Here is a 13,020-nt window from a genome sequence, read left to right as displayed (position 1 = left end):
TGTGAAGGTCAGGACTAATCCGACTCAAAGAAAAGGCTCAGAGTTTCTTTTACTCCCCCGGCACAGACCCCTTGCTATCCCCCCAGTTTTAGACATTGTGGATGATGTTTTCTTAGAATCTAGTCTAAATCCAGATTCTCTGCCTCCTGCTCCAGCCAAACCAGATAGATACTATAGAGTGCCTGACTCACAAAAATTCCTATACAAAAGCCCTGTTGCTGATCCAGAGACAATCTCCCAGGGTTCCAAGGGGGCTAAGGCTTCTATGGCCAAAAATTCTGTACCCTCTGAAAGGGACTCCAGAGCACTAGATAGGTGGGGGAAGAAGGTTTACACCTCAGCTACTCTAGCTACGAGAGCACTAAATTGTCAATTTCACATGCTTAAATACCAGCAATTCCTAATGTCTCAAATAAAACAAAAGATGGGCATGCACCCTCAACAGTCTGAATTCAAGGAAATGCAGGATCTGTTGCATGCAGCTGAACAGGTGGGCAAACATACTTTACAATGTGGTTTTGATGCCTTGGAAACATCCTCTAGAGCAGCTGTTACTGGGTCTGTTATACGTAGGAATGCCTGGTTAAAGGAACAATCTCTGCCTGATCATGTTAAAGCAAAGTTACTAGATGCACCCTTACAGCAGGATGTCTTATTTGGGGTTAAAGCAGAGGAGGTTTTAAAGAAAATGGAGGATAAGGCAAAATCTATGCGGACGGTCAAAGATTTCTTACAAGTACAGCCCCCAAGCTTCAGCAGAAATTGGCCAACAAAAAATTGGTCCTTTCCAGCTTCTGACAGACCACAGAGGGGTAAATACAGGTGCCCAAGGGGCAGAGGACAAGCACAAATCCCTTACAAACCTCACCAATGGGGCACTGCAACACAGAAGGGAGGAGAAGACAGGCCACAAACTACTAGAAGGCAAACACAATGACTTGTACCTCAAACTGCCAAGCAACTCTCTTGGCAGCTCCCTTGGGAGGAAAATTAGCACTTTTTGCAGACAACTGGCGCATCGTCACAAAGGACAAATGGGTCCTAGACATTGTCTCACAAGGATACAAATTCCATTTCCACACCTTGCCAAGGATAAAAGGAATGCCAAACCTGCCACAAAATCAATGGGCAGAGGCACAAAAACAAATTGCAGCTCTCATGGACACGAGAGCCATTCAACTGGTACCTACACAGTAGCAAGGCCAAGGATTTTACTCATGGCTCTTTCTAGTCCCCAGAAAGGACAATGCTTGGAGACCCATTCTGGACCTTACAGTTTTAAACACCTTCTTGCAAGTACCCAAATTCAAGATGCTAACACTACAGCAGCTTCTTCCCATGTTGGGCAAGAAAGCTTGGCTAGTAACGTTGGACCTCAAGGAGGCATACCTGCATGTCCCTATCAGACAAAATTGCAGAAGATACCTCCGTTTCATTGCAGGTTCAACCCATTACCAATTCTCTGCACTGCCCTTTGGCTTATCTACTGCGCCCAGGGTCTTCACAAAATGCCTGGCACCAGTAATTGCATACTGCAGACAGAGGAATTCAAATATACCCATACCTGGACGACTGCCTCATCCAAGCAGAAAGCAAGGACATTCTCTTACAACACCTGGCTTCTGTAAAACATCTTCTAAGTTGCCTAGGGTACACAGTGAACGAAAAGAAATCAAAACTAGTGCCCTCACAAAATATAACATTCCTGGGTGCCAACTTGAATACAACGGCCCAGATGGCTTATCTGACGCCAGACAAACAACTACAATTAACTCAATACTTCAGAGCAATGGCAACAAAGACCCAACTCCCTGCAAGAAAAATTCTGCAGGCCTTGGGCTTCATGGCATCTTGCATACTACTCATACCATTTGCAAAACTGCATATGAGGAAATTGCAATGGTACCTAAAAAGCGTGTGGACTCAACATAGCCACAGCTTGGAAACAATGATACCTCTCATTCCCTGCCTTCAACAGGAGTTCCTATGGTGGTCACAGGCTTGTCACCTCAACAAGGGTCAGCCTTTCACCTTACCCCCAGCCAGGCAAACTATGACAACAGATGCATCGGACTATGCCTGGGGGGGCACACATGGCAGGACAGTGCATTCAAGGCATATGGACTGCAGATCAAAGGAATCTGCACATCAATCAAAAAGAAATGCTAGCTGTACAAAATGCTCTGACAGCCTTCAAGGACCTCTTACATCCAGGACAGCTTATCATAAGGACAGACAACACCACAGTAATGTGGTACATAAAGAAGCAAGGGGGTACACACTCCTACCCTCTATGCAGGCAAGCAATGACCTTGTGGAACACAGCACTGGCTTACCAAGTTCAATTCCTGCCAGGAAAAAAGAACACATTAGCAGATGACCTAAGCAGAAACATCACGGATTCCTACGAGTGGAAACTGGATCCACAAGCATTTGCAATGATAACTCAAAAATGGGGGCTCCCAGACAGACCTATTTGCCAGCCCCCAAAACTATCAACTAACAAAATTTTGCACAAGGACTTTTCACCATCAAACTTGGAAAGTGGACGCACTCTCATTCAGTTGGAAAATGCTGACAGTATATGCCTTTCCTCCATTACCCCTTCTCACAAAGGTGCTGAAAGTCAGGAAGGAGAGACCTCGAATGATGCTCATTGCTCCAGACTGGCCACGCCAGCGCTGGTACCCACTATTAAGGAATATGGCCCAGGGCCCCCCATGGATTCTACCACAACTTACCCATCTGCTCACACAGCAAGGCAATCAGATTCTACACAGCCAACTCAAAACCTTAAACTTGGCTGCATGGCAAATCACCTAAGCAACCAGCTAGCTCCTCTCTCAAAAGCTGTTATGGATGTTATTCTGGAGGCCAAGAGGCCCAGCACCAGGAAAGCCTACTCAGACAAATGGAAAAGGTTTTGCGCCTGGAACAAAGCTAAAGGCCAAAATACCCTTCAGCCTGACATACCTCAGATTTTGCAATATTTAACTTGGATGTTACACAAAGGGCTTTCTTTTTCATCTATTAAAATCCACGCCTCAGCTATTTCAGCTCACTACAACACGGATCCTCCCTTATTTTCACATCCACTCCTAAGGCAGTTTCTCAGAGGGGCCAAAAACGTTAGGCCTCCCAGGAGAGCACCAACACCTACTTGGGACCTCAACTTTGTTCTGGAAAAACTTACGCTACCTCCTTTTGAGCCAGCTTTCTCAGCTAACTTAAAGTTTATATCATGGAAGACTGCCCTGCTGCTAGCAAGTACTTCAGCGAGAAGAGTTTCATAGCTTCAGGCACTAATGGCAGTAGAGCCTTTACTCATTTTTCATCAAGACAGAGTTTCTCTATGAACTAACCCCTCCTTTATACCTAAGGTGGTATCCAGTGTGGCTCTAAATCAAACCATCCATTTACCCACCTAATTTCCAAATCCACAGAACAAAGGAGAAAGACTCCTGCATTCCTTGAACGTTCACAGTCCGCTACGTTACTACTTGGATAAAACTAAGGTTTTCAGAAAATCTGACTAGCTTTTTGTATCCTATGCTACAGCATCACAAGGAAAGGCCTTCTCAAAACAGACCATTTCCAAATGGATAGGACATTGCATACGTTTTTGCTACACCCACCATGGAAAACCAGTTCCTGCTAGCATAAGGCCCCACTCTACCAGGGCAGCAGCTACATCTACAGCCTACCTCAGGGGGGTGCCAACCAAGGATATTCTGGAAGCTGCAACTTGGAGTTTAGTACACACCTTCACCAAACATTACCACTTACCACTTTACTCTAAGACTAGAGCTGGCTTCGCCACTGCGGTTTTGCAGGGCCTTCTAGCCTCCTCTAAGCCTGTTTGACTCCACCACCCATCCTTAGCTTTGGGATTCTACCCAAGTGTGATGTCTGCAGCAGGGTAACACGATGAACATAGTACAGTTTTGTACCTACCATAAATGTAGATGTTCGAATGTATACCCTGCTGCAGTCCAGGTTACCCTCCCTCCATCCCCTCTGAACTAGCTGAACTTATCTCTACCACTCTATCCTATACTACCTCTGTGGTGTATTTGCTTGTGCCTAAGGGTTTTGTTTTATTTTTATATAGCTATATATATATATATATATATATATATATTTTTTTTTTTTTTTTTTTTTTTTTTTTTTGCCTACCTATTAGGGGCACCTGACATCTGGGGCAAGAAAAACTGAAGAAAATGGCATTGGATGCCTCTGATATACCCCTGGCGCACTGACGTGACAGCAACCGACGCCAGACCAAGACTTTGGAATTCGGGCTGACTGCGGGACCGCCTGACGGCAGGATAACCCAAGTGTGATGACTGTAGCAGGGTATACACTCGAACATCTACATTTATGGTAGGTACAAAACTGTACTTTCCAAATCCTCTTCACGAGATTGTCTTTTGCTTTTCTGCACATGTCTGAACTGCCGTAATCTGTGCTCTTTGATCTTTTTTGCAATCTTTTTGCTTGTGTTCTTATGTCCTCATTTCTTTGTCCCACAGTGTGTATCCTACCACCCTTCTCAGGCACTTAATTTCCATCTCCTCTAGCTTCCTCATCTGTTCTGCCTTTACTGCCAGGTTTCTGTACCATACAGTAGTACTGGTCGCACCACTGTCTTGTACACCATACTTTTCAGCTTCTTTGGCATTCTTCTTTCAGACTACACCCGAGACTCTATGCCATTCAGCTGCAGCTCCTCCGATTCAGCTTTGACCTCTTCATTCAGACTTCCTTTCTCCTCAGCCATCCCTCCCAGATACTTGAAGCTCTTTACCTGTTCCGCTATTTTCCCTTGTATCTCAATTCTCAGCTTTTTCTGATTTCCCCAGTTTGCTGTCATTATCATTAGTGGACCAGAGTTCCGCTCTGGCAACCCCTAACCGGGGAAAAAGCCGGAAGACTCAACAACCACTGTCTTATCTGTACTCAGTGTCATCCCATGTGCCTTCTGTTTTGCTTACTATTCCCCTACCCTTTGCTGAAGTTCTTGCTCAGAGTCTACGTAACATGCCACATCATCTGCATACAGCAACATTGTTAATCTGCCCCCTCTAGCCTGTTTGCTAATGTAATCCATCACCAGTATATGAACACCAGTGGCCTCAGAGCTGAACTCTGGTGCACACTCACTCCCACTTAGAACCCCTCTGTGAGGCCGAACACTGTTTGTACTTGAGTCATTAGGTCCATGTACATAGCCAGTACTAATTCTACCAGTGTTTCTGGGACTTCAAACTACTGCAGTTCTTCCCAAATCAGCTTTCTTGTGGCCTTGTCATATGCTTTCTCCAGGTCTAGGGATGCGCAGTTGGACTCTCTCCTCATCTAGCTTCTTCTCAAGTACCTGTCTCACTGCAAGCATTGGGTCAGTTGTGCTGCATCCTGATCTTAATCCAAACTGCTCATTTCCCATCTTACTTTATACTACTCTATGTATCCATTTATCAGTCACTCTCTCCAGAACTTTTATGCAATATGATAGAAGCTTGATGCCTGTGTACTGCCCACAGTTACGGATGTCTCCTTTTTTCTTGTACACTGTCTACTGTACTGTGTGCTTATTACTTGCAGTGTTTTTTGGCACTTACTCATCCATCTGACATCTGACGTTTTCATTCAAAGATTTTTGGTGGCCCAACTTGAGGCAATTAGGACAGATGCGCTTTACTTTGTTTATCGCTTATATTTGTGATTTATTTTGCATATAAATTTTCTGGTGTTCTGGATTTATTTTACTTTAAAAAGAATTGTGTGGTTGCAACACAGCTTCTTGTATCCATTTCTTTTACTGCTTTTTTTGTGTTCTTGGTACAGCTCTGCACTACTGCTATTTTTTGGTTGTTATTTTGTATCTTACGGCCAGTTAAGGTTTTTTTTTTTGTTGTTTCATGTGAGACTGTGAATAAACATTCATGCTTAAATATTTAAGGCAGGATTCATAAAGGTTGCTACAAAGTATACCTTTTCTGAATTCAGGAACAGCCCTAATTCTTGTGCTGTCTATTCACTCACAAAAGGATTAGGTTCATAGGTTCATAGGTTTATACTAGGCTATCTGCCCTAAGGCATTTATAAGCCTAGCCCAAAGTTTTGTGGCTTACGCCACCCCTTATATGAAAAAATACTGTACCCATTAGTTTGTTGTGCCTCTGTCCAGCAGTGACACAGAGATGATTCCCGGGGTAAACCTACGATCTCCCATCCACAGGTCAAGATTTCTCTTGAGCAGAGCCAGCGAGGTGATCTGCCTCACATGGACTGGGATTTTATTCCACAGTATAGGGAGTCTCTGAGTGATAAATCTATCCCTTCAGCACGTCCTATTTATATCCGTGCTAAGGTTTAAGTCACTTGCTCTAGTGGTTTTGGTGGATTTGGATTTTTTGAGGTGGAGCATGTCCATTAATTCCGGGTTGGACATGGCCTTGTATGTCAGGCACATGTCACCTCTGAGCAGACGGTATGCGACTGAATAGAGCTGGAGTTTCTTCAATCTGGCAGCATATGACAGATTTTGGAGTCACTTTATCCTTTTGGTGAGGAACTTTTGGGGTCTCTCCAATTGCTGCAGATGTCAGGTGAGATACATCCCGAATGGGGCATTGTACTTGATCATTGGTCTGATAAGTGAAGAGTACAGGGAACAATGACCTCACTAGATCTGGATGTGAATCCTTCATGATCAGGTGGGCAATGTAGAAGGTCTTTCTAACCACTTTAGCATCGTGAGTGTCAGAAGAAAGGCCACGGTCAACCTTGGTCCCCACGTCCCTGATAACCTCTTCTGTGCTTAGTGGATTGCCACCTATATGGTAGCTTGGGGTTACCTTGTTTTCCCGAAGGGTATGACTGTACATTTTTTGGCGTTTAACTTCAGGCTATGGCTCTGGCACCAGCTATCTGTTTCCGTGAGTCCCTTCTGAAGGATATCCGTGTCCGATGCACTTTCCACTATGGCGCCCAGTTTGCAGTCGTCTGCAAACTTTGTCAGCAAAGTCCTCCCATGTTGGCCTGTACTTCTGAGAAGTAGATGCCGAACAATAGGGGGCCAAGGACCGAGCCCTGTGGGACGCCACTTGTGACCGGCTTGGAGTCTGACATAGCGCCAGCAACTCTAACCCTGTGGGTTCTGTCTTTAAGCCAGTTTGCAACCCATCTTGTGACATATTGGTTTACATTTAAGCTGGTAAGTTTTTCTACAATACCCGAGTGGGGTATTGTGTCGAAAGCCTGCAAGGTCGAGGTAGGCTGTATGAACTGCCAGTGTCTGCAAGTCCCCTATATCTTTGTTTATGAGCGCCATTATGATCCTCTCCATAGCTTTGCAGACCAGACTTGTTAAGCTTATGGGGCGGTAATTACCAGGGTCCGTAGAGGCACCGCCTTTGTGGAGTGGGACCACAGTTGCCGTACGCCACTCCTTGGGCACGTATCCTGTGGTAAGGCTGAGATTAAACAGCTGCCTTATGTGCGGGTTTAATTCCTCATTTAGCTCGTGTAGCACACAGCCGGGGACACCATCCGGTCCCATTGATGCTGTGTTTTTAGCTTTCGAGTGAGCAGCTTTCACCTGCGCATTTGAGATGTCTGGGAGGCTACACTCCGCTGGGATAGTTATCTCTCCTTTAGGGGGGGGGGAGCGGGGTGAAGTTTGCACTGAACCTGTCTGCCAGTATATTGGCAATGTCTGTGGGTTCAGTGATTTTTGTATCATTTTGGACTAATTCTGAGCATATCTGGGAGTTTCCACCCAGGTTCCTAACATAGCTGAAAAAGGCCTTATGATTGTCATTTGAATCCATGGCAATTTTTCTCTGAAAATTGGCCTTAGTTGATTTTATGAGTGCTCGTATTTTTTTACTAATAATGATCAGGGATGACTTCCATTTTATGGATTTTGTTCTATCATGCAATAGCTTTCTCCTCTTATTGTAAAGTTTGTTGATGGCTGGGGTCCACCAGACTGGACGTTTGCCCTTTGTGGAAAGAGTCTTGGTTTTATTTGGGATTGCCTGATCCATGCAGTCCTGGAGGTGTTCATAGAAGGCATTTGTAAGGGCTTCCGCAGCTTGGGTTGTGGTTTCCACTGGCTCAGGGGCCTTGAAGGATACCACACCAGTCTTGAGTAGTGTGAAGTTTGCTTTAGAGAAGTTCTTCACTGTGGTCTTTTTTGTTTGGGGTGGGGGCAGGATGTGGATTTCCAGTGAGATTAGTTTATGATCAGATCTCACCAATGAGGGATATACTTCCGGTGTGGAGCATTTTGTCCCCATGTTTGTGATAATGAGATCTAGTATATTTTCTCCTCGTGGGAACAGTGACTAGCTGTTCCATGGCATTTGAATTTATGAACTCCAGGAACCGTTGGGCTAGAAAGTTAGGGCTTGAGTAATGTTACCAGTCTATATTAGGGTAGTTGAAGTCACCCAATATGATGGTGTTTGGAGATACATTTATACCCTCCAGTGTCTTCAGGAAGGCTGTGTGGGGTTTCTGAGTTTGAGAGGGTGGCCTGTAGTATGCTACAATTTGTACAGCAGTTTTGCCTATGGTTAGTTGCACCTGGATGGTTTCCGAAGCTTGTGTTGCCACCAACCTGGAGGTGTGGGTATCCTTTATGAATATGGATACACCCTCCTTTGTGGTGTGGTCCGGGTTTTGGGGCTGGAGCATGATATCAGGTAAAACCTAATAGTGCCGGGGTGCTCTCAGGAGCCTTGAACCAGGTTTCAGTTACAGCACAGACATCGATGTTCTCCATACTGAGAAGGGCCTCGAGTCGTGCATTTTGAGATTTAGACTTCTGGCATTGAGCAGCATTACCCTCAGTTTCTTCCCATTTTTGTTTTCTAGGGTGGTAGGTTTAGAATTTGAGCCTTGCCTAAAAAGGCACTATGGGGGAGGCAAGAGCCTTAGCCAATATCCGGAATCCCAGGGGTGACAGGTGCAAGTCGTCCCTTGCGAAGCAGCGTGGCTTGTCAAGCATGTCATCCCAGGCAGACAGACACTGGATCCCCTTTGACACCAGACATTAAGCCAATTGTTAAAGCTGATCATCTTGTCTCTATATTGTGGCATCATTCTTGGTGAAGGAAGGATACTGCTCAGGGTCAGGGTCGTACCTGCCTGGGCTACATAATCAGAGAGCTCCTCTGTCTCTTCATGTAGTCCAGGGAGGTACGTCTCAGGTCGTTCACACCAGCATGGACAATGACTGTGTCATATTTGTACTTGCCGTGAAGTGACCCGAGTGCTTGTTTTATGTGGCAGATTCTAGCGCCTGATAGGCAGCTTACTGTGACCCTCTCCTTGTTCAACCTGGTGAGTGGGACGTCAGTGTGTCTGACTATGGAGTCACTTATGACAAGTATGTTTGGTGTTGTATTTGGCCTTAAGGGCTGTGACTGCTTTGCACACTGATTTTGTGGTTTATTTGTTGCTTGTGGGGTGTCTTGAGGTAGCAGTTGTTTGGGTGTCTGCTTTGGAGGCCTTTGCTGTTTTGGTGAATTTTTACTCAGAGCCTCCGAGTATGTCTTTGTGTGTTTATGTGTTTGATTCAGTGGTGTGGTAGCATTATGTGAGGCTGGTTTTGTGGTGTGTGTAGTTGCTTCTCCTCCTGTCTGGTCTTGCCAGTCCTGAGTTGAGAGAGCTCAGCTTCCAGTTTGGCTAAATAGCTGCATCTCTCGCAAGTATTTGTGTTATGTGGGAGGAGGAGAGGGTTGCCTGTGTACATGAGGCAGTTATAACATTGCCTCAAGATTCCCAGATTCACCAGCTGGACCGGAGAGGAGATTGACAACTGACCTTTGGACATGCTAGAATAATATTGGGAATTCCTTAATTGAAAACAAGGGCCAGTGGGTAGTGAGGGTGTAGTGCTTTTAATTTTTAGTGCTGACTTGTATAATTGCTTTAGTGAGCAAGTGCCAGGTAACTTGAGTGCAATGTGTTACAAGTAACTAAATGCAAAAATGACAAACAGTAACTTTCTTTCAAGTGAAACAAGGAAATAAGTACAGTAAGCAATGCAGATATCACTAGTGATCCACAGAAGCTGAGAAGCGTATTAGGTGGAATTAGCGTTCCAGGGAAATAACAAGCAAACAAACAACAAGCATATAAACGAAGCTAGATTCAGCAGGCCTGGATCTAGTTTATGCTACAGCAAACAAGGTGTACCAATTTCAGTAAGATACAGTTCAAATATTCAGGCACTATAAACCTTTAACCAGAAATTCCCAGCTCAGAAGGGCAGAGTCCAGCCTCTTCTCCCACAAGAGTGCAGACCACGAACCTTCTTAATGTAAAATAACTGGCCTGAAGCCCAAGTGCTTAAACCAGAACTAATACACTTGGACACTGGGCTCTCAATCAGCAGTTCCCAACTTAGAAGGATGAAAGCTACATGTCCTGCCACCACAGTGCTTGCCACAAACCTTCCTAATGTAAAACAACTAGTCTGAAGCCCAAGTGCTTAATCCAAAAGACTTAGAATGATAGCTACACTTTAATCAAGTTACAACCAAGCAGTAATAAATACAATTGAATACTTTAGAGAATGTCTGGATTAGTGCTCAAGTTACACAAACAAAGCTAGATCCAGCAGGCCCGAATCCAGTCTATGCCACAGCAAACAAGGCGCACCAACTTCAGTAAGAAGCAGTTCAGATATGCATGCACTATAAGCGTTTAACCAGAAATTCCCAGCTCAGAAGGGCAGAGTCCAGCCTCTCCTCCCACAAGAGTGCAGACCATGAACCCTCTTAATGTAAAATAACTGGCCTGAAAGCCCAAGTTCTTAAACCAGAATTAATACACTTTTAGAATAACAGACACTGAGCCCTCAATCAGCAGTTCCCAACCTAGAAGGATGTAAGCTACCTGTTCTGCCACAACAGTGCAGACCACAAACCCTCTCAGTGCAAAACAACTGGTCCGAAGCCCAAGTGTTTAAACCAAAAGGCTTAGAATGAGTTACACCAAGCAGTAATAAATACAATTGAGTATTTTTAAGATGATGCAAAAGTAAAATGACGTAGGTAGAAACACAAGTACAGTAAAAGCAGATGAATTTTTTTTTTTTTTTTTTTATCTGAACAAGTGCTGAGATCAAAGAAACAGATTTGAGTGCTGAAACTAGAAAACTGGCTAGTTATAAGAAAAAACAAGCTAGAAGGCTTCCCTCAAACACAGAAGGGCTTGGGGGCTCAGAAGCCTACAAATAGTCTATACCACTTAACAGGAAAGGCAGGAAATAAGCTTAATTTTTTTGTCTGTTTCCCAGATGCTCTCTTTGTACACAGTAGGAGTGCCTGAAATCAGAATATGATCTCACTGCACTCAGTTGAGTGAGCAAATGAGATGGGCCCAGAAGGCAGGCTGAGGGGCGGGCAGTTTCAAGGCCACTAAGATTAACACCAAAACAAAAACAGGCAGGGTGGGTGGGAATAACTGAAGAGCAGAATTAAAACTGCCAGTTCAGTTAATATTCCTTCAACACAGTTTAAATCAAATTAAATACTGTATTTTTTTTTTTAAAAAGTGCAGATAAAGGTACTTAAATTGCACTAAGTGTACACTTTGCGGTAACCTTTATGAATCCAATCTTTAGTTTTTTTTGTTTTGTTTTGTTTTACTGACAAGGAGCTATTGAAGAAAGTAGTGTTCTTTAAGTGGACCACTTTTAGGTTATTACTGCTTTTGATCATTGTCTGCCATATTTGAAGGTTAATTTCTGAAGTTTTTCTCTCTTTTTTTTTTTTTTTGTTTTTTTTTTTTTTGTTTTTTTTTTAACACTTAGATGTTCTATTTTTCCTCTTACAGGAAAGAACGTCCAGTCTCATTAGGGATTTTTCCCCTACCTGGTGGTGATAGCTTGCTTACTCCTGATCCACAAAAAGAAGGTACAGAAACGCCCAGTACAGAACACTGGAAATTTCATGAATTAAGTCATCAACGCTCCAATACAAGTTTAAAGGTAAGTTGCTTTTGTAAGAGATTGTCTGAGTTTCTTGAGAGTATTGCTTGTGGAAGCACACTGTGATGAAATTGAGTGCTGTATGTTACATTTGTGTGGAATGCAAAACTAAGCAAGTTGTACGTTGGTATATTTCTTGAAAATTTGAATTGTGGATTGATAGCAAAGTTTACATTCCATGTTGTATTAATGTTAGATGTCCTTCAAGGATGCATCTGCAGTCCTAACAAATGGGTTGTCCTGTCCTCAGGCAGCCCTTCGGTCGGCCGGATTCCAAAGTCTGGGTCTGGCCTCGGCTGATGTCGCACTTCACCCGACGTCATAGCTGCAGTTCTTCGGGTATAAAGGTATCAGCCAACGCCATTTTCCTCAGTCTTTCTTGCCGCGTGGCGCCCGAAGCAGAAGCTGTTCGCAAGTGCCGGTCGGTCAGAACCAGAGATTACTACTACCGAAGACTTCTAAAAAGCTAAGTACCCCGTTGGGGACTCTTTCTTGCCTCAGCCGATGTCAGAAAAAGTGAATAACTGTTTAACTTGTGGGAAACAAATACCTCATAAAGATTTCCACTCTTACTGCCTACCTTGTTTAGGCCCAGACCACGACGTAGCAGCTTGTCTAGCCTGTGCTTCTTTCAACCGACAGACACTTAGACGTCGGTCGGAATTTGCTGAGGAGTTTTTCGGCTCCGCTTTTGCTTACAACATGCCGTCGGAAACTCCAACCGCAATTTACTAAAAGCGCAAGGAAAAGGACCGACACTCGCGTCCACGGTTTCGCCAAAACCGCTGTTAAGTCAATCATGAGTGTCTCTGTTTCGGCTGAAACAGAGTCCTCGGTGCTTCCTTCAACCGAAAGCTTGCCTCCTACCGAGGCCTCATCCAGCATGGCTGAATCTGCTACTGAAATCCCACCTGCTCTTGCAGGTTCACAGGATTTATCTGATACTATTCCTTTAGATGCATCTACTCCTGCACGTGGAGCTGCTAGGCCCCCTGCATCCATGTCGATTA

The 13,020-nt window shown here is 44.3% G+C and overlaps 1 protein-coding gene across 1 annotated transcript in view; it reads left to right on the top strand.

The window, feature by feature from the left end:
* SPAG9 (sperm associated antigen 9) overlaps positions 1-13,020 on the top strand; it is a 2,484,778-nt gene that overhangs the window by 944,207 nt on the left and 1,527,551 nt on the right. Inside the window, exon 5 of the mRNA XM_044084932.1 lies at positions 11,857-12,010. Coding sequence (XP_043940867.1) covers positions 11,857-12,010 — 154 coding nt within the window. The remainder of the gene's footprint in view (positions 1-11,856; positions 12,011-13,020) is intronic.

The sequence above is a fragment of the Protopterus annectens genome, chromosome 10.part0 (assembly GCF_019279795.1).
Source record: "Protopterus annectens isolate FY-2018-M chromosome 10.part0, PAN1.0, whole genome shotgun sequence".
Lineage (NCBI taxonomy): Eukaryota > Metazoa > Chordata > Ceratodontiformes > Protopteridae > Protopterus > Protopterus annectens.
Note: the sequence above shows the minus strand (reverse complement) of the source record. Positions and strands in the feature narration are given on the sequence as shown.